This window comes from Monodelphis domestica, chromosome 2 (genome assembly GCF_027887165.1).
Source record: "Monodelphis domestica isolate mMonDom1 chromosome 2, mMonDom1.pri, whole genome shotgun sequence".
Classification (NCBI taxonomy): Eukaryota; Metazoa; Chordata; class Mammalia; order Didelphimorphia; family Didelphidae; genus Monodelphis; species Monodelphis domestica.
Window position 1 is genome coordinate 542,364,649 of NC_077228.1, and position 21,671 is coordinate 542,386,319.

General features: G+C 49.4%; 1 protein-coding gene across 2 annotated transcripts in view; it reads left to right on the top strand.

Moving 5' to 3' along the window:
• Positions 1 to 21,671, top strand: part of MCM3AP (minichromosome maintenance complex component 3 associated protein) — a 49,136-nt gene that overhangs the window by 897 nt on the left and 26,568 nt on the right. Inside the window, exons 2-10 of one of the 2 annotated variants that reach the window (XM_056820167.1) lie at positions 314 to 1,639; positions 1,769 to 1,992; positions 12,265 to 12,343; positions 12,626 to 12,773; positions 13,883 to 14,079; positions 15,436 to 15,575; positions 17,361 to 17,558; positions 17,819 to 18,087; positions 19,714 to 19,876. In XM_056820167.1, coding sequence (XP_056676145.1) covers positions 427 to 1,639; positions 1,769 to 1,992; positions 12,265 to 12,343; positions 12,626 to 12,773; positions 13,883 to 14,079; positions 15,436 to 15,575; positions 17,361 to 17,558; positions 17,819 to 18,087; positions 19,714 to 19,876 — 2,631 coding nt within the window. In that variant the 5' untranslated portion in view covers positions 314 to 426. Of the gene's footprint in view, positions 1 to 313; positions 1,993 to 12,264; positions 12,344 to 12,625; positions 12,774 to 13,882; positions 14,080 to 15,435; positions 15,576 to 17,360; positions 17,559 to 17,818; positions 18,088 to 19,713; positions 19,877 to 21,671 lie in introns of both variants that reach the window. The other variant, XM_056820166.1, reaches the window with a different exon arrangement.

Below are 21,671 nucleotides of genomic sequence, written 5' to 3' on the forward strand. Positions count from 1 at the left end.
CTTTGTTGCTGGGTGAAGGGAACGTCCCTAACTAACAGCCCCAACAGCCAGAAGGGGGGGATAGAGCACCGACTGGAGTCAGGGGAACCTGAACCCAAGGCCTGCCTCAGACACTCACTAGCCTGGCTGTGTCTGGCTGAGTCACTTCACTGACTCTGCCAGGTCTAGTTTACCCCCTGTCAAATGGGCATAACCCGTGCCCTCCCTTCACAGGCTGGCTCGTCTTGGGACCCAGGTGGGAAAGCCCAGGCTGCCCCTCTGCATGTCTCCAGTATGGCTTTCTCATTCTCTGTTCTCGCTGTCTGGCTTTCAGCTGCCCGCCGGTGAAGATGGAGCCCAGCTTGAGGCAGCAGGTGGCGTAGGCCACTCGCCTGTCCCGTGGCTCTTTTAGCCTGTTTTACAGCCTTCGGATACTTGGTCTGGAAGATGAACTCCAACAATCCATTTGGGGGGCAGCAATCGAGTCTCTTCTCCACTCCTTCGGGTGCCTCTCTGGGGACGTTTCAGGTCCAGCCACCGTTTCGATTCGGTCAGCCCTCTCTCTTTGGACAGAACAATGTGGGCTCGGGGCAGAACGTAGGATTCGCACAGACATCCGGCTTTGCTCAGGCTGCTGGGGTCGGTCAGGCACCTTCAGGAGCCACGATAGGATTCCCACCCACCTCTGGCTTGGGGTTGTACCCTACTCAGGGCCAGGCTCCCGCCCTCACAGCGACTTCTGGACCTCCTGGTTCCTCTGTCCCCAGTAACCCGGGATTTAGCTTCAAGCCTCCCACCAACCTTGGGGCTTTCCCTGGCACCACCAGCTTTGGCCTCAGCAGTGGGGAAACGGCCAGTTGTGGTTTGGGCCGGCCTGAGTTCAGCTTTAAGCCTCCAGAAAGTGCCACATTCAGGCCAATCTTTGGGGCAGAGTCAGAGTCAGAGAAGACTCAGAGCCAAGTCACTCCAGGCTCCTTCACATTTTCCCACCCAGTGAGCAGCGGGCCCGAGGCTCTGGGCTCCTTCACGTTTTCCCAGGGGTCAAGCGGTGCAGGCACCGGCCCAAATTTTACCTTCTCCAAACCATCCGGCAACACCCCTTCCTCAGCCTTTGCCTCTGCCTCATCAGGCCAGAATTCAGAAGAGGAAAAGAGAGGCCCCAAACCTGCCTTTGGCAGTGCGGGGAGCAGCTTCACCAGCTTTGCTGGCTCCTTGCCAGGCTCTGTGGGGGAGCCCTTTGCTCTGAGCAAAGCAGCCTCCAAGCAAGGACGGGATGACCTGGGCGGCCAGGGCGGGTCACTGCCTGGGCACATGAAAGGGTTGAAACGGAAAGAAGACCACGACCGATCTCCCAGGAGACGAGACTATGATGCCCCGGATGACGCTGAACTCCTGTCCCGGGGTGATCATCCCCCAGAAAAGCGCCCTCCCCGACTGGCGCGACCACGGGGCGGTGGCGGCTTGTTTGGGCGGACACTGCAGGACATGCTGAGAAGCAACAAAGAAGGGGGCCGCTTGGGGAGCAAGGAAGTGAAGAAGGAAGCCAGTGGTGGGGAGCCGGCTGAGACAGACCACTCGGTTCCAGTGGGAGCAACCCTCTCTGTGCTGCCCATCCCTCGGCTGAAGGAGGAAGGCCTGGATGGCAAAGATGGCCAGGAAGGTACGTGCAGGCCACAGCGGAGGGCAGAGCCAGCCCCACGGGGATACCCCACAGCTCCATTCTCAGCCGCCCCCTTCTCGGCCCCTGCCACCCACCGAATGCCCCCTCTTCTTGTCCCTTCCCCCGCAGCCTCCTCCAGCAGGGTCACCCCTTCCCACCGGGGGAAGAAGGAGAGTGTGGACAGCCCTGGCAGCTTGTCCCAGAGCGAGCTCACTGCCATTCAGTGTAAGAACATCCCCAATTACCTCAACGACCGAATGGTCCTGGAGAAACACTTTGGCCGATTTGGGAAAGTGCAGCGTATCTACCCCAGGCGCAATCGGAAACTTGCCATCATCCACTTCTCTGACCATGTGAGTGCTCCTCCTGGGGTGGGGGATCCCCTCCACGGTGGCCCATTGCAGCCCATCTCAGTCTTCTTGTTGCCGGTGGTTTCTCGCAGGGGAGACGCTCCTCCTGACCCTTCCTGCTCAGGGCTCAGGCCCTCCGCCAGAGTCGGTCTTCCTCTCTTCCTTTGCCCTTCCTGCCGCCATTGTCTTGTGGAAATCCTTCATGCCCCCTTGTATATGGGTCATGCAATCAGCAGTCAGCCAGTCAGCATTTCTTAAGTGCCTGCTATGTGTCAGTCACGTAGTGTGGGGGCCCCAGATGCAGAAAGAGATACAAGACAGGCCCTGCCCTCAGAGAGCTGACAGTCTGAGAAGGGAGGCAGTAAGCAAACAGACCTGGACAAGCAAGCTGTATGCAGGGAACTGGGAAATGACCAATTACCAAACTTGGGGAAGGCACTGGAGTGAAGGGCTGGGGGGGAGGCTTCCGCTACGAGGGAGGTGGGGGTTAGGGAAAGCTGGGGAGGCTAGGAGGCAACAATTGGGGAGTGGGAGGGAGCAGGCACATGGGACAGCCAGAAGGAATGCCCAGAGCTGAGAAGCAGACAGCTGGGAGGCCAGTGACACTGGAGGGGCCTTCCCAGAAGCCCACCTGTGTCCGGCTCATGAGTGTGGCACAGGCAGGATGTGGGCATGAAGAGTCTGAAGCGCTTGCGTTCTTGACCTCTTGCCAAAGGCCTTGAACAGGAACCCAATTTCCTGGTACATTTTTGACCCTGCTGGGGATGGTCACTGGGTGTCAGTGTCCACTTCTCTCCCTACCTGAGGCTGCCCATAAAGAGACTGGTGAAGGGTCGACCAGATCCTTGGATGGTCGTGGTAGCGCTTTCCATGGAGTGTCTGCTTGGGCCTGCACTACTCTGTCCAGTGGGCACCCTGGCTGCTAGGATTCCTCCCATTTTACAGATGAGGAAGCAAGGGCAGAGAAGGCAGGGGTTTATCTGGGATTGTACAACAGGTGAGTGTCTAAGGCAGGATTCGCATCCACCCTCAATGCTGGCAATTCAGACTCGCCTGCAGCACTCTCCAGCAAATCGATATGTCCTTGGGCAGTATTGAACAAAAGCGATACAGTGGAACATTCTGACTGTTACTGGCTGTTTTTCTGGGTCAGGAGAGCTTGAAGGTAGGGATCTTTGGGAAGGGCCGGATGATTCTCTTTTTTCTCTGCGGTGGCTACCCCGATCTAGACGTTCATTCCTCTCTTGCTTGGGATGAGCTGGCCTGCACTTGCCGTCTTCATTTCTCCTGCTAGATACTTCCTTGGGGTGCTTGTCCCTTCCTGGCAGCTGTGACTTGACCTGTCATCCCCGCCACAGGACCCCTTCTACCTCTTCCTCCTGCCTTCTCGGCTGTATTCCTTTGGTCTTCCCCAGCTTTCCTTCTTCCTCTCTGCTCACCCTCCAGCAGTCTGGGCCTGCTGTGTTGGTCTTTGCACCTGTCTTGTAACATCCTCCCCACCAAGCTAGTCAGCTGGCCTGCCTGCCTGCCTCCCCCCCCCCCCCACACCCCAGGCCATTTCTGGCTTTGCTGTTACTGTGTGCAGTGTTCTGGTTCTGCTCACTTCTCTCTCCATCAGTTCATATGGATCTTCCCAGGTTTTTCTGAAACCGGTTTTTCTCCTTTTGTTTTTTTCGCAATTATTTGTGGACTTTTTTCCAGATTCATTTTTTAGAAGTTTGGATTCCAAATTCTCTCCCTTCTTCCCTTACCTCCTCTCTCCTTGAGAAGGCAAGTAGTTGGCTCTAGATGATCCACGTGCAGCCATGCAAAACGTTTTTCCATAGAAGCCATGTTCCAAAAGAAAACAGATCCTTGCGCCCCCTCCCCTCCAAAAAACACCTTCAAGAAAAATAAAGTGAAAAGAAATAGAATTTGATCTGCACTCGAACTCTATCAGTTCTTTCTCCAGAGGTGGGGGGGGGGCATTTTTCATCCTGAGTCCTTTGGACTTGGCTTGGATCGTTGCATTGATCAGCGTAGCCAAGACTTCTTTTTTTTTCTGTGCTCCTTGCGTTAAAGGTGAGTTCAGTATGTGTATAGATCACTTGTTGCCCAGAGATCTCATGTTTGGAGTACTGCAGTAGACCTGGTATTTTAAAGAGTTGAAAGACGGTGATTTCTAGCATCCTCTTTCACCATCTGCTATTGCACTATCATAAAGGAAGACCATTCCAGAAGGAAAGTCCTTCGATCATTTTTTTTGAGGGGTGGGGATTGATGGAATGAGGGAATGCATCATTTAGGGATTAAACGACCGGTAATCGAGTCAGCCTCTTATAGTTAGTTGGGCTGGTCTGTGGACAATAGAATTAGTCTGAGACCATAACCCTATTCAGAGCAAGGCTTCATTTGTTTATTTTTTCAGACATCTAGAAACTATTTTTGAAAGTTGTTTTTTGACATGTTAGAGTTCAGGTTTTCTTCGTCCATCCTCCTGCCCCAGTCCCCATGGTGGTGGATGGTCTGGCATAGGTTATACTCCTGCTTTTCTGGATTACATATTACTATATTGCTCATGTCATGATAGAAGGCACACACATACGATAGAAATCTCAGGAAAGAATCATTTTTTTCCCCGAGTCCCTTGTGGTTATCATGGAGACTTGCTTTGCTGAATTGGTTCAGTCTTCACAGTTCCTCATTACAGAGTATTTCTGTTACTGTATACATTGTTCTCCTGGTTCTGCTTACTTCACTTTGTATCAGTTCATGTCTTTCTAGCTTTTTCTGATCTCATCCCATTTATTGTTCCTTTTGGCACAACAGCATATTACAACCCTATACCACAACTTAGTCATCCATTCCCCAGGTGATGGACAAGCCTTCAGTTTCCAATTCTTTGCCACTGCAAAAAGGCAGCTAAAAAGATGGTGGCTCGGGAAATCCTTTTTACTTATCTCTGATCTCTTTGGGATACAGGCTTAGTAGCCAGGTCAAAGGGTTGGCACAGTTTGGTGGCCCTTTGAGCCTGGTTCCATATTGCTCTCCAGAATGATTTATCAATTCATAGTTCCACCACCAGTGTCTCAATTTCCCCAATCCCCTTCAACATTCATCATTTACTTTAATTTGCAGTTTTCCTAATAATCATCAGTGATTTGGAGCATTTTTTTAATATGGCTATTGATAGTTTTAATTTCTGCCTCTGAGAACTGCCTGTGCATATCCTTTCACCCTTTTCCGATTGAAGAATCTTTCTCTTATTCTTATAAATTTGACTCAGTTCTCTATATACTTGAAATGAGCCTTTGTCAGAGATATTTGCTATATTTTCTTTTAATATTGACTGCGTTATTTTATTTGTACAAACCTTTTTTAATTTAATGTAATCAAAATTATCTATTTAATTTTTGGTAATGTTCTCTACGTCTTATTTGGTTATTAAGTCTTCCCTTATCTAAATAAATCTGACAGGTAAAATTTTCCATGTTCTTCTAATTTGTTTATGGTGTCACCTTTTATTTCTAGATCAAGTATCTATTTTTACTTTATCCTTGTGTATGGAATAAGATGTTGATCTATGCCTAACCTCTGCCATTTGGCTTTCCAGTTTTCCCAGCAGTTTTTGTCAGATAGTGAGTTCTTTCCCCCAAAGTATGGATCTTTGGGTTTGTTAAACATTAACTTGCAATAGACATTGAGGGCCATGTGGTCATTGCTTAATCTGTTCCATTGATCTACCCCTCTATTTCTATTTGGTGCTTATGCTTTTTAGTATAGTTTGAGCTCTCATATGGCCAGGCCTTCTTCCATATTTTTTTTTCAATTAATTCCCTTAATATTCTTGGCCTTTTGTTCTTCCAGATAAACTTTGTTATTTTTTCTAGTTCAATGAAATATTTCTGAGTGGTTTGATTGGTGTGGCACTGAATAGGCAAATTAATTTAGGTTGGATTGCCATTTTTACTGTATTGGCTCATCCTATCCATGAACAATGTTTTTCCAGTTCTTTAGACTGATTTTATTTGTGTGAAGAGTGTTTTGTAACTAATTTCATATAGTTACTGGGTTGGTTTTGATAGGTATACCCCCAGGTATTTTATATTGTCTAGAGTTATTTTGAATGGAATTTCTTTTTCTGTCTCTTGCTATTGGACTTTGTCAATGGTGAATAGAAATGCTGATGATTTATGTGGGTTTATTTTGCATCCTTCAACTTTGCTGAAGTTGTTAATTATTTCTCTTAGTTTTTTGGTTGATCCTCTAAGATTCTGTAGGTACACCATCATATCATCTGTAAAGAGTGATTTTGTTTTTTCATTACATATTCTAATTTCTTTGATTTCTTTTTCCACTCTTGCTATGAGTTCAGGGCCTGCCTTGCTCACAGCTTCAAGGGTTCTCAGTTAGGTGTGACAGCAAAGGCATAAATAATGTATGGAAGACAGCTATATGTGTCAGCCCTGGGCCAAGCTGTGTGTGGAACTGATTCACTAGGCCCAGGGTTAGCTTTTATTTTTATACCCCAATGAATACATATTTTCTTGGCATACAGATACATTATTCATCATTCATGTTCAAATGCAGATAATTGAATAAGTGATACATTAACTTTTAAAAAGTCGCTTGATTAACATTCTGTGATCATTCTATATACTTATATTGTTACTATTGATTCTGACAGGATACACAAAGCTTTTGCAAAAGATAAATGATTTCGTTACAGTTGGAGTAGCTAGAGGTTAGTTTTCTCATTAACCTTTGAGGTGCTTGAGCTCACAGACAACCAAAGAAAATAATTTGTTACTTTTAATAAAAATAGATAAACAGAAGTTCTAGAGACAATCTACAAACATTGCAGCCAAGTCGAGGGATCAAAGGGGTAATAGAAACACAACTCACTTTTAATATTAAACTAATTATTTTTTCAGAGTTTCATGGGGAGTTCCTAAGATGGATTTCAGTTGGTAAATTAAGTCACTAAGGCATGGTGTACAGGCCTCTCCCTAGGATGATTGATGTATTGGCTTAGGAGAATTTGTTTTGTGCATGGGAGTGGGAAATTTCTAAGCACAGCTTTGTTAAGAGTTATATGCATAAGCAGAAGTTAACCCATGATAGTCTTTTGGGTTTGGTTTTGTGAGTATGATCTTTAAGTGGTATTCTGGGGGGATAATATGCAAGTATTTTGCTCTTATATTATTTTTCCTGAAGCTGGGGAGAGAACAATAATCATCCCTATTTAAAATTTTTATATCAGTGTTTATTAGGGAGATTGGTTTTCTTTCTCTGTCATAGTTCTTCTTGGTTTAGGTATCCATACTATATTTGTATCATAAAAACAGTTGGGAAATATTCCTTCTTCCTCAATTTTTCTGATAGTTTATGTAGTATTAGAGTTAGGTTTTTTTTTTAATGTTTAATAAAATTCATTTGTGAATCCATCTGGCCCTATATCTTTTTCCACAAGGAATTCTTTGATGGTTTGTTCAATATCTTCTGTGATGGGGTTATTTAAGTATTCTATTTCCTCTTTTGTTAACCTAAGTATATAGTTTTGCAAGTATTCACCTCTTTTACTGAGATTGTCAGATTTATTGGCATATACTTGGGCAAAGTAACTTTGAATAATTACTTTCATTTCTTTTTCATTAGTTGATATTTCACCTTTTTAATTTTTGATACTGAAAATTTAGATTTCTTTCTTTTTTAAAATCAGGTTAATCAGGGAGCAACTGGATGACACAGTGGGTTGAGAGCTAGGTCTAGAGATGGGAGGTCCTAGGTTCAAATCTGGCCTCAGACACTTCCCAGCTGTGTGACCCTGGGCAAGTCACTTGACCCCCATTGCCTAGCCCTTACCACTCTTCTGCTTTGGAACCAATACATAGTATTGATTCCAAGATGGAAGATAAGGGTTTAAAAAAAAAAGGGGGGGCTAATCAATCATGTATGTATTTTATTTATATTTTCATAAAACCAGCTTCTTGTCTTATTCATTTAGTCTTTTTCTTTTAATTTTATTAAACTCTCCCTTGATTTTTAGGATTTGTAATTTTGTGTTTAATTGGGGATTTTGTTCTTTTTGTAGCTTTTTTTTATCATTGCATTCCCAGTTTGTTGATCTGCTCTTTCTCTACATTATTGATATAAACATTTACAGATATGAATTTCCCCCTAAGTACTGCTTTGGCTGCATCCCATAAATTTTGATATATTGTCTACTCATTTCATTTTCTTTAATGAAAATGTTGATTATTTCTAATATTTGTTCTTCAACCTACTCAGTCTTTAGGATAAGATTGTTTAGTTTCCAGTTATCCTAGGCTTTATTTCTGTTTCCCTTTGTTGAGTATAATTTTTTTTTTGCATTATGGTCTGAAAAGTATATATTTATTATTTCTGCTTATTAACTTTAATGTGAGGTTTGTATGCCCTATTATGTGGCTGATTTTTTTGAAGGTCCCATGAACTGAGGGGAAAAAGATGTATTCCTTTCTATTTCTATTCAGTTTCCTTCAGAGGTCTACCATATTCAGCTTTTCTAAAGATTACCTCCTTAACTTCTTTCTCATTTATTTTTTTGGTTGGATTTATTTACTTCTATAAGGGACAGATTAAGGTACCTCACAAGTTATGTTTAACTGTCTATTTCCTCCTGAAACTCATGTAGCTTTTCTGCTCCATTTAGGAATCTGGATGATGCGCCATTTGGTGCATGTATGTTTAATATTGATATTGTTTCATTGTCTGTGGTCCCTTTTATTATAATTTGCTTCATTATCTCTTGATTAGATCAATTTTTATTGTCCCTTTTATTATAATTTGCTTCATTATCTCTTGATTAGATCAATTTTTATTTTTGCTTTGTCTGAGATCATGATTGCTACCCCTGCTTTTTTACTTTAGCTGAGGTATAGTAGATTCTGTTCCAGCCTTTATTCTGTCTTCCTGTTTTAAATGTGTTTGTTGTTGACACCCTTATAATCTACTTTGCTATCCTTTTCTGATTTATGGGTGAGTTCATCCCATTTATATTCACAGTTTTGATTGCTAATTGTGTTTCTCTCCTTTGAACCTTTCCCTGTTCACAGATGTTTTGTTTTTGACAACTGCCTCCCCCAGTTTGCCCTTTTTGTCCATCCCCTGACTCCTTTATTCTCCATACCCTTCTACTTCCTTGTAGGGTAAGGTTGGTTTCTATAACTGGCTGAGTGTGGGTATTATTCCCACTTTGAACTAGTTCTGAGGAGAGTAAGGTTCAATCATAGTCACCCCCTGTGTGGTCTTCTCCTCCACTGTATTTGCCTCTTAATGAGAGATAGTTTACCCCCATCTATCTCTCCTTTTCTCCCCATGTGTTGTTCCTCTTTCCCATCATATTTTTGGGGTTGGGATAGTGTTATTATTAGCCCATTTTACTTAGCTTTCTTCTTTCCATGTAGTCTCCTTTTCTCATTGTTCTGTTAGTGATGTTGTTCTTAAGTGTTTTAGTAGTATCTTGTATACTTTAAGTACCTTACTTTTCTCAAGTGTCGTAGATATCTTAATTATTTCAGTTATCACCTTTCCAGGTATGAACGTACACATTTCAACCTTATCAAAACCCTTAAGTTTACAGTTCACTGTTTTTATGCTTCTCCTGAGTATTGAATTTGCTCATCAGATTTTCCTTTCAGCTCTGGTTTTTTGGTCAGGAAAGTTTGAAATTTCTCTATTTCATTAAACATCATATTTCTCCCCCCTTTTCCCCCTAGTTTTGCTGGGTATGTAATTCTTGTCTGTAGTTTGAGATCCTGTGTGAGATGATGACTCACTCAAATAAACAAAACCTGGAGTCAGACAGTAGGAGTTAAAAAAAAGGGGGGGTCAGTTTATTCTGTTCATGAAAGGGGGCACTTCAATGATGGGCTAAGAAGTGCCAACTGACTAGGCAGCAAGCAGGCATTATATACATAAGGCTCTTCCCCTTTCCCCTGTTCGACCCCTGTACCAGGCCTTGACCTATAAATCAAAACACCTGTGCTTCTGACCCAATTCAAGTGAGGTAAGGGGAGCAACCAGGCTGTTCATTGCCCTTTCTGTCTGTCTTTCATCAGTCTCCCTCCTAAGTTTATACTGGCGCCCTCAATCCACAAAAGGTAGCAAACTTGCCTTTGTAAGCTGAAAGCTCATCATGAGAATAGCACACACAATTCTCTCTCACTCAAACTTTTGCCTTTCAGAATATCTTACATTGATCCCTCACCTGTTGTGAGAGTTTTGTTCCAGAGACACTCATGATTGGTGAAAATTCGTGAAGTAGTGGTGTTATTTGTAAAAATTTATATATTTTAAGGTTTTATAAACCCTTCCCACTCTCCTATAAACCTTTCCCACACTCTTATAAACACGTCATATACTCTTAAACACCTTCTATTCTCTTAAACATATGTAATTTTGATAAAATCTTACAATATAACGAAAACTCCAAGATACAGAATTTGATTTTTTTTAAACCCGCAATACAGTGAATCCTCCATAAGTGAATTGTGATATAGCAAGAGATGACTATATTTTATGCCTTCTGATCCTTTAACGTAGAAGCTTCCAGGTACGGTGTAATTCTGTTGCTCCTTGATATTTTAATTGTTTCCCTTTGGTTTGTACTTTTTCCTTGGCCTGGAAATTATGGAATTTGGTTATAATTGTCCTGGCGTGTTTTATTTTGAGGTATCTTTCAGGAGGAAATTGATGGATTCTCTCAATTTCTAATTTTCTCTCTTATTTGAGGATATCAAGACAGTTTTCCCTGGTAATTGTCTGTCCTTTTTTTTTTTTTCTTGATCATGGCCTTCTCATCCTCTGATGATTTTTCAGTGATCTCTCCTGGATCTATTTTCCAGGTCAGTTGTTTTTTCAGTGAGATATTTAAGATTTTCTTCTATTTTTTTTTTTCATTTTTTAAATTTTGTCTTAGTGTTTTCTGATTTCTTATGCTTCCACTGGCTTCTATTTGAGCAATTCTAATTTTTAGGTAGTTATTTTCTTCCTGGAGTTTTTGTGTGCCCTTTTACATTTGGCCAATCCTACTCTTTGACAAGTTGTTTTCTTCAGTGAGGATTTTTTTTTTGCCTCCATTTCTTTTGGTCCATTTTATGCCTTAGCAAGTTTTTTTTTTTTTCAAAGTGTTTTTGTGCCTCTTTTTCCTTTTGGCCTAATCTAGTTTTTAGGGAATTGATTTTTTCAATGAATTTTTTCCCCTGCTGTTTTGTATTTCTGTGAATTAGCTTATAATTTGGTTTTTTACCTTTTCGAGTTCTTGCAGGGATTCTTTTGGGGCCTGACATCCTTGTACCCTTTCCTTTGAAGCTTCACATGGTTCCTTTTTGTCATTGTTGTCTTCTTCTGAGTTGGTATTTTGGTCTTTCCTGTCTAATGTAACTTTTTAAGGTCAGGGTTTTGTTTTTTTTTCCCCTCTTCTACTCATTTTTCTAGGATTTTCTTTTCCCCCATTATCTTGTTGAGGTTGTTCTGTGTTCCTGGCGGAGAGAATGCACTGCTCCAAGCTTTCAGAATACTCTGGTACTTGGAGTAGAACTGAATCCCCTTGTTCCTTGTGTCTGTCTAAGAGGAGGCTCTGCTGGCTTTCTCTGGTGAGGTTTGCAACTATTTTGTCCAGATTTATTGAGCACCCCATCCTACTAGTTCCTCTGTTGTTTCTTGGCTTATCTGATCTCTGCCCCTGCCAAGTGGCCTGGACTCAGAAGTCCCCTGCTCTGGGCTCTGCTGCCTCGGGATTCCTGCTTTCTCTGCCTTCTCTAGCTATACAGGGGGATTGGGCTGGGCCCCTAACTGTTCTGCAGCTTGGTTGTCTCTGTCTCAGTTGTAGAGTCCAAGTTCCGGTGCTTCTCACGGGTACTTCCTGGGCCGTTCTCTCCTTGGGTTCTTCCAGCTTTCTTTTGTATGCAGACTCTTCGTGTGTGTGTGTGTGTGTGTGTGTGTGTGTGTGTGTGCGCGCGTGCGCACGTGCATCATTTCTTCTACTCTCTTAGCTCCCAGTGTGCTGCCCCATGGCCAGGCGTCACGTCCAGCACAGCCCTGTACTCCAGCTTTTTGGGGGATCTCCTTTGCTTCTCAGACCAGCAGCATATTCCCTGCAACATGACCAGCTTTAAGTTGGGCCATTTGGTCCCAGAATCCCATCCTCTTGGCTTGCTTCCATGGTTCCTTTTCAGCTCAGTTCCTGGCTGTCATGGGCACTGTTGCCTTTGCCTTCTCCTCCTCCTCATTTTGACTGGAATTTCTTTTCAGGTGTCGGCCTCCCTAGCTCGGAAGAAAGGCAAAAGTTTACATAAAGATGTCCTCATCTTTTGGCACAAAAAAAAGATAAGTGAGTAACTTCTGCCCTTTTCTTCTCGATTTGATGCTGGTGGGGGGTGGTTGCCCTGTGCTGCCTACCCTTTGTTGCTGGTAATGGGTGGAGGGTGACCTAGAGGGCGGCTCCCATTGTGCCCAGCCCAAGGAGCTGAGTGCCCGGGCCAGCCTTTGGCCTCTTCTAGAATTTTCAGGCCCTGTTCTCGTGGCCAAGCATTGATTTGTTCCTAATGAAAATGCTTGATTCTGGGGGATCCCTCGGCTTTAGAAATTCTTCATCTGAGCTGCTTTTCCTCAGGTCCCAGCAAAAAGGACTTTTCCCCAAACGAGAAAAATTCAAATGATGGGGAAGCCATTCAGAGCTCTGAAGACCCTCCTTTCCAGCACTCACCACTGCGTAAACCTCTTTTGAGAGCTGCGGCCAGCAGCAGCCTTCTGAGCAAGAGGTAGGCCCAGCTGCCCTCAGCCTGTGAGCATTCCTGAGGACCTGTTTGTGATCACATAGGGAAGGCTTGGGCCCGTCTTTGAGCTTAGAAGAAGTCAGGGAAATCCTTGGGTACTTAGTCGTTTGTGCGGGTGTTGTTTCCTTCCTATAAAACGGGGCCTTTCCAAGGCCAGTCCTGAAATCCTACGGGCTGGTGGAATTGGGGCAGCTACATGGCCCAGTGGATGGAATACTGAGCCTAGAGTTTATGGGGACCTGGGTTCAAGTCTCAGACTCTTCCAACCTCAGTCTCTTCCTAGCTGTGTGACCCTGGACAAGTCACTTAGCCCCCCTGCCTAGCCCTTACAGCTCTTCTGCCTCAGAATTGATTCTAAGACAGAAGATAAGGAGTTAAAATGAGAAAACAAAAAAGCCTATTAGAGTTGACTCAGTGTCCAACCTTGGTTCCAGGGGACCTGAGCTCCTGAACCTTTCAGAACCATTTTCCAGGTGCTGCCGAGTTGTGAATTCTTCTTTGTCTGCTCACTCCCCCTGCACCAGATTCTCATCCATTTGGGGGAAGCTTGTCTGCCCACAGCTACCAGTGATGATGAAATGGGAGCCCTGAACCCTCCCTCCTGCAAAGCAGCCCCAGCCCCAACCTTGAAGACTGTAGCCTCTGCTTAAGCCCTCCCTGTCAAGCTTAGAGGAAGCTGGGAAAATAGGGAGCTGCTTGGCAGTTCGGCCCACTCCGGGCTCTGGGCTGGGCTGTGGACAGGCTCCCAGGAGCCCTTGCCAAATGGCCCAAGGGCCTCTGCCATGCCCCAGGAGGCCTCCGAGCATGCCTTTTTGGACAGGGAAGAAAGAGTGCCATCCCAGGAAAGGAGCCAAAACTTGGAGCGTCGTTGAGAGAACGGGACTGACGAGGGCTAGCCTGCGTGTTCACAAGCTCCTGGGGCCTAAAGGGAGGCCACTGGGAGGATTTAGAGGAGGTGATAGGCAGCATGGAGCCGTCTGCGTGGCAGGAACAGAGCAGGCCCCACGAGTCGGTCACCTGTGGTTAGGCCTCTGATGATCTTCTCGCCAAAGGTGCGGCTGTGACCCAGCCACGCATACTGTTCTTTTTCCTAGTTCTCCGGTTAAGAAATCCAGCCTTGCCAAGTCTCTTCAGTTTGAAGGGGAGCCCTTTGAGGCTGGGCCCGAGGCCCAGAGCTCAGACACCCTGGGCCTGGCCGTGACCACCCTCGGCACCCTGATGGGTACAGTGGCTGAGACATCCGAGGAGAAATACCGCCTCCTTGACCAGAGGGACAAAATCATGCGGCAAGGTGAGCTGTGGATCGGGGGCACCAGTGGGGCGCCGCACACTTGGCTTGGCCCCTTCTCTTAGTCCCTGGGATCTTCCAGTGTTTCTCGATCTTTCTTGGGAAAGACTGACTCCTCCTGTAGGAGTTGTGGCTCCTCTTCCTCCCCCTCCCCTTTTCCTCCCCTTTTCCTTTCTCTTTCCTCTTAGAATCAGTATTGTGCATTGGTTCCAGGGCAGACAAGCGGTCAGGGCTAGGCAATAGGAGTTAAGTGATTTGTCCAGGGTCACCCAGCTAGGCAGTGTCTGAGGCCAATTTGAACCCAGGATCTTCCATCTCTGGTCCTGACATGGTTCGTTTTCTTAGAGCCTTCTAGCAGCACGTCTCTTGATGAGAGTGAACTAGGACTGAGAAGCTCTGGCCTCACCCAGGAGTTTTCCCTGGAATTGCCCAGACTGATAGAAAGGAGAGCATTTCAGCTTGGGTGCCTCTTGGGTTCTTGTCTTGGTGTGCCTGGCCCTGAGCGGGGGGTCCTTGGCTGGAGGCCTTTCAGCAGGCGTGAGTCAGACGGATATTATGGATTTTTTCCTTTTTAGAGGCCAGAGAGCATCCGAAAGGCATTTGATGTTCCAAAAGTAGGGGGCTGCTGGGCCCCCTGAAGGAGAGGGAGGCATCCCCCGTACTGATGAGCTGCTCTTAAAGGGAAACCTCCTCATAGCTGCCCCCTGATGGAGGTTTGCCACAAGCCAGCTTTGGGGAAGAGGCCTGGCCCATACTTGGACTGCTGGGCCCTGAGCCCTGGGCCTCAACTCAGGTTGGCCCAAGTTCAAATTCAGCTTCAGACACTTCCCAGCCGTGTGACCCCGGCCTGGTCACTTAGCCTCTCCCTGGCTCAGTTTCCTCAGCTGTAAAGTGGACATACCTTTAGCCTCCATCTTGCGGGGTTTCTGTGGGGATCACGCGAAGTGGCATTGTAAAGCTCTTGGAATGTAGCAGGCACCAAATCCCTGCATAGTCACTTCTCTTCTTCCCCCAAGAAGAAAGCTGTTTGTGGTTGGGGGCTGACATTTTTCCTGGCATTGCCCAGGCGGTCATATTCATTTCGAGGCACTGATGCCCTCAGGAGGGAGGCCGTGGAGTCCCAGGGTGCTTGTCACTGTGCTGGAATTCTGATCGTCTCCCCAAACACTTCTCTGTTGCCCGGGCCCGAGAGCAGCTTCCTTAGTGGCTCATAGTGTCTCCTTTATCATCCGTATCAGGGAACGCTTGGCCAGCCCCCCGTTGTGTCTGTGGTCAGCAGGGCCCTTGGGCGCGGGGGCTGTTTCTGTTTGGTCTTGGGTTCTTCGAGGCCGGCACTGATTCCTTCTTGTTGACGTTCAGCTCGTGTCAAAAGGACGGATCTGGATAAGGCGAAAGCCTTTGTCGGGACCTGCCCGGATATGTGCCCTGAGAAAGAACGGTACATGCGAGAGACCAGGAATCAGCTGAGCTCTTTCGAGGTGGTCCCCGGGACGGATCAGGTAAGGCAGGAGTGCCGGGGAACCCCTGCCATCACTGGCCGGGCCCACTTGTCTCCCCACCGCTCTGAGGGTCCCTCTTGGGCTCGGCCTGCTACTCGTTGGAGTGGCTGTGCTGCGAACAGAAAACATCCCCAGGCCTGCCATCCTGAGGTGCTCGACTGCAGCTCTTCCCATGGCGTTTGCCCAGGGCGTGTGGGCTCCGGGGAAGCATTCTTCTGGTCTCCCCCAAGAGCCTCTGCTGCCCTCTCTGGCTGTGAGCTGCTCACACTCGGCATGCCGTGACGGGCAGCTATAACTGGCATTACCCGAAGACAGGCTATGGTTTGGGGGGGTGCGGAGGAAGCTGCCTGTCCCTGGACGGCCTGCCCAGTTCCCTGGGTAATCCAGCCTGCTTGCTTCTTCCTCGCGGGTCCTGAGCCCATTGCAGTGTCTGTCTGCTCCCTGCTGCCAGCCTTGGCGTTCTGGTGGCGGGGTGTACTTGGGGCCACAAGTCTTGGGGATAAGGAGAGCCCGAGCTGCAGGGGCTCAGCGGAAGGGAAAGCTGCTTAGTGGGGCCTGAAGCTGCAGGAGGCAGGTCAGTCACGTAGGGACAAGGAGGCTGGATGGACAGAGATACAGCTCGAGTGCCCCCGCGGCTCCCCATGAAATGCTAACGACCACGTTGAGGGCCTGGTCCATGATCCAGTCCTTGGAGGGAAGCCTCATGGGAAGACAAGCCGGGGGGTCAGCCGCTGAACAGTCGGCCTGGGCCGGGCTGGGCCGGGCCGTGCCGGGTTGGGCTGGGCCGGGCTGGGCCGGGCTGGACCGGACCGGGCTAGACTGGGCTGGACTGGGCTGGACTGGGCTAGACTGGACTGGACTGGGCTGGGCCGGGCTGGGCCGGGTTGGGCCGGGCTGGGCCGGGTTGGGCCGGCCTGGGCTGGACTGGGCCGGGCCGGGCCGGGCTGGGCCGGGCCGGGCCGGGCTGGGCCGGGCCGGGCTGGGCTGGGCTGGACTGGGCTGGGCTGGACTGGGCTGGGCCGGGCCGGACCCACTGCAAGCTCTCCCACTAGGAAAGCCCCCTAGACAGCCCCCTGCCCAAGTCATTCTGGGTTCAGCCAAGTCAGATGGAGCACCGCGGTGAGCCGAAGAGAACTCTCTGGTCTCTGTGCTGACGTGGCTGTGAGAAGGCCGGGCTGGCAGCCACTGTGCGGGCCTGCTGGCGAGTGCCCTGTGCACGGCGGTGGTGGTGGGCTCTTTTGGCTTGAGGTCAGGGTTGCCGGACTTCGCCCCCGGCAGCAGCTGGGAGATCTTTGTCCTGACGCACAGCTGATAATCTTGCTGGTGGCTGCCGCCGCCGTGTGTCATTGACCTCTCGAGTTTGGGGGTTGGGGGTGTTCAGAGGGGCCTGAAGCGAGGAGCCTTTTGCCGAGGATGGGGGTGTGTCGGGGATAAGACTGGGGGGGGCTGCTTTTCCCTGGGTTGGATCAGTTCCATTTTAGCCTCCCACCTAACCCAGTTTTCATTAATAAATGAATAAATCAGTTTGTCCCTTTCAGAGCGTTGCTTTGACTTGGTCTAAACCCTGTTCTTGGCACCTCGTAGAAGTAACTTGGCCAGGTTGGGGGCTGAGCTCACCTCATGGTCCTGGCACTCGGGCCCTCAGTCTCCTCCTCTCTAGCTTTGGGTAGGGCAGCAGTGGCCTCCATTTAGTCAGCCCTCGAGGGCACAGGCCTTCCAGGACGAGCCAACGTCAGGTCGGCACGGGCTAAGGGCAGACGCTCTGGCACCCCTGCCTCTCCTCAGGTTTGCCACGCGGCCGCGATAAAGGAGTACAGCCGCTCCTCCGCTGACCAGGAAGAGCCCCTGCCCCATGAGCTGCGTCCCTCGGGGGTGCTCAGCATGACCATGGACTACCTCGTCACTCAGATCATGGACCAGGGGGCAGGCAGCTCGCGAGACTGGTATGACTTTGTGTGGAACAGGACCCGCGGAATAAGGAAGGTAGGTCCCGGCTGTCCCTGTGGCCGTGAGGCGCAGCGCTTTCCCGGGCGCCTCCCCGCTGTGGGGGGCAGCCGCTGGAGGCCTTGTTCCCGATGGGGAAAGGGAAGGCTGACGGGGAGGCCCTTCCCTCCCTCGTGGGGTCTGTCTGTCCATCTGTCCGGCTTGTTCCCGTGGGTGGCCTGTAGCAGCGGGAGGACGCCCGGCCAGGCCACTGTTCTCACCACGTGCCTCTGCTCGCCCGCCCCGCCCCCGTTGGCCAGGACATCACCCAGCAGCACCTCTGTGACCCGCTGACCGTGTCGCTGATCGAGAAGTGCACCCGCTTCCACATCCACTGTGCGCACGCCCTGTGTGAAGAGCCCATGTCCTCCTTTGATGCCAAGATCAATAACGAGAACATGACCAAGTGTCTCCAGAGCCTCAAAGAGATGTACCAGGACCTGGCCAACAAGGGCATCCTCTGCGCCAGCGAAGCGGAATTTCGAGGCTACAACGTCCTGCTCAACCTCAACAAGGGCGACATCCTGAGGCAAGGGCTCGGCTGGGGGGGCGGGGGCGGAGGAGGGGGCGGGGGGAGCAGGGCCCCAGCGGCCTCCAGAGGACCCCAAAGAGACGTCGGCCTCTGGAGGGGGATCGTGGCCTCCAGACCGTGTCTCTGTGTCGGGGGAGAGGTGGAGCAGCAGCCTTTGGACATCCCACACAGCTCATCTAGTCCAGCCGCTGAAGCCCAGAGAGGCCGAGCCACCTGCCCAGCCAGGCTCGCAGCCCTGGGCCTTCTGGACCCAGTTTGACCGTTGAGCTGAATTCAAACCTCAGCCGGCAGCAACAACCACTTGCATGGGCTGATCAGGGCAGCTGAGCCCGGGGTGGGCATCTGGGTGGGGGTGGGGTGCTGATGGCGGCCGAGGTTCACATCGGAGGCGTCAGCACAAGGAGAGCCCAGACGGGCTCAGGCTGAGGGTCAGAAGTTTGGAGGGTTGAGCAGGAAGTCTGTCCTAGGGACACGAGCCCACCCCAAAGTTAGCGTGTCGTCAGCAGGGTCAGCTTTTGGCTCTTCTCTCCCCTTCCCTTACCAGCTCTCGTAGGACGGTTGGTCCCTGATGAAGCTTAACGACTAAGCTTCTGGGCTGCAGGTTTCTTTTTTAGAATCAGTGCTGTGTATTGGTTCTAAGGCAGAAGAGCGGTCAGAGCTTGGAGATGGGGGTTGTGTGACTTGCCCAGGGTCACACAGCTGGGAAGGGTCTGAGGCCAGGTTTGAACCCAGGATCTCCTCTGGGGGTGCAGATGCAGGACAGAACCCAGTCAGCCTGTGGGCACGAGGGCCCTCTCCTCTTACTGCTTTTTCTTTAGCCCCTTCCCTTCCGTCTCGGAGTCAGCACTAAGTATTTATTGCAGGGCAGAAGAAAGAGTGGTAACAGTTAGGCAGTGAGGTCAAGTTACTTGGCAGAGGTCATATAGCGATGAAGTATTTGAGGCCAGATTGGAACTCAGGACCCAGAAATCCCACCTCTGGGTCCGGCACTCTACTGAGCAGCCTCGCTGCTCCTCGCCCCCCTTATTGAAGTGTTCAGTTTTGTGTGTTGGAGGCTTGTATTTGTGGCCAGACTGGTTTGGAAAGCGCCCAACATGAGTGTTAGTCTGCCAGTAAGCACACGTGCAGTTCCCCCTGGGTGCCGGGCTCTGGGCAAGGTGCTGAAGCCAGAGAAAATCGAAATGGGCCCAGCCTGGTCCCTGAAGGAGGCACAAGAGGCAGTGACCCCAGCTCCTCTCGGAGGCCCCAGGACCTGGGGAACGGCCCTTGGCCTTGTCCAGTGGCTCACCATGGCGGGGGAAATGGCAGGAAGGGAGAAGGCCCTGGAAACTCCCTTGGTGTTCTCTCCTCCCTGAAGGCAGCCAGAGCTCCTGGCCAGCAGGGACTGTCTGAGTGTTCTCTTTGTAGCCCCCCCCAGCCTTGAGCCCTCCTTTTCCTCTTTCTTTCGCTCATCCAAGCCGATGTCACGTGTCTTACGTCACTCCCAGCACCACGTGGCCGCTGGCCTGGATGCCTCTGTCCTTGGCTGGGCCTGGCCTAAGCAATGCGCTTTAACCGGGTGTCCCTGGGGCGAGTCCATTTCTCTTGCGTTCTCTGGGAGTCATTTTGTGCTTGCGTCCCCAGGGAGGTGCAGCAGTTCCAGCCCAAGGTCCGGAACTCTCCAGAGGTGAAGTTTGCGGTCCAGGCCTTCGCAGCCCTTAACAGCAACAACTTTGTACGGTTCTTCAAGCTTGTCCGGGCAGCCTCCTACCTGAATGCTTGCCTCTTGCACTGCTACTTCAACCAGGTGGGTAGCGGGCTTAGAGCCGTGCCAGTGGGGCTGAAGGGCAGCCAGGGATCGGCTGGAAGCCGAGGCAGCTCTCGGAGAAGCTGCGCTCTGGGCCTCGGCTTCCCCGTCTGTGAGGTGAAGGCGTGGGGCCAGACCAGAGGGAGTAGGTTCTGCCGCCAAACCAGATTAAAGCATGATCAGGAAACACTTAGCAAAGTAAATGGAACCACAGTGCTCCTTGGATGTGGTCAGCTAGCAGCTTTTAGGCCATTGGCAGTGCAGGGGGTAGAGTAGTGCTGGGCCTGAGATTAGAATCTGGCCCCAGACGCCATGGCTTCTCTGTATGACCCTGGGCAGGTCACTTCTTCACTTCCACTTCCACTTGCCTCCATTTTCTCATCTATAAAATGGGGATTATGACAGTACTTAGCCAGGATCGTGGCAAGAACCAATGAGATAATCTCTTTAGAGTGCTTAGCCCTGGGCCTGCTGTGGCCAGGCACCATGGAAGCATTAGAGGTTCTTATTGGTGCTTATTAATCAGGGCACAGATTTCTAGTGGAGTTTGATGTTCTTGCAGAATGATCTGCCAGGTTTCTTGTGGACTCAGGCCCTAGGGTGCTCATGCAGTGCTTTGTTTTGAGGCTGGCTGACTCTGCACTTGTCGAGGAATGATGGGAGTTTTCCATCGAGTGGGCAGCACTTTCTTTTTAAAATCTCAGCTCCCAGACTCTCTTGGGTTTAGAATCTGTAAGTCAGACTTTAGCTGTGAAACCCCAAAAGAAAACAGACTGGGAAATCCTTCTGGGCAAAGAGCTGACTTTATGGGAAGCAGAAAAAATCTTGGAGGCCAGAGGTCTGCAGGACCCCCATTTTCCATTCGGGGGGGGGAGAGAGAGACAGAGACAGAGAGAGAGACAGAGACAGAGAGACAGAGAGAGGGAGGGAGGGAGGGAGGGAGGGGGGGGAGAGAGACAGAGAGAGAGAGACAGAGACAGAGAGAGGGAGGGAGAGACAGAGACAGAGAGAGGGGGGGAGAGACAGATACAGAGAGAGGGAGGGAGAGACAGAGAGAGAGAGGGAGGGAGAGAGAGGGGGGTGGGGTGGGAGAGAGAGACAGAGAGAGAGAGGGAGAGAGCGAGAGAGGGAGGGAGGGAGAGACAGAGAGAGAGGGGGGGAGAGAGAGAGAGGGAGGGAGAGAGAGAGACAGAGAGAGAGAGACGGGGGGGGGGGAGACAGAGACAGACAGAGGGAGAGTCATTTTTGATTTGTCACCCACTATAGCACTGTGGGTCACAGACCTCCCATACTTAAGGATAAGTGGGGTGTTTACACTTTGGGTGATTAAATCTAAAAATGGGCAGGGGAGAGTTAATCCCATCTTCACAGTTGGCTATAGTGTGTGCTGTAAAATAGATTCACACACTTAGGACAATCTAGTGATGCACTTAGGATCAATGTGAAAACACACCCCCACTGAAAATTCGAACACAGATGCTAACCTGGGACTGTGTTCTCTGTCCGGTTATATGCTCAGACTTCGGCCAGGGCTCTGTTCGTCCCACAGATCACACGGCTATATCTTGTAAGTTCCCCCATGACAGCGATCTCGCTCTAGGCATTGATTCCTCCTTTTCTGATTACAGTTCCTCCCTTCAGCCCCTCCTCTGATTCTCGAGGATTGGCTCAGTCGCAGAATAACCACAGCACCGATTTCTCTAGAGGGCGGCATTCTTCTATGGGCAACACAGAAGTGGAGGGGGTATTTATGCCTCCACCAAGGGGAAAGTTACAATCAAAAGTACTGAGTTTT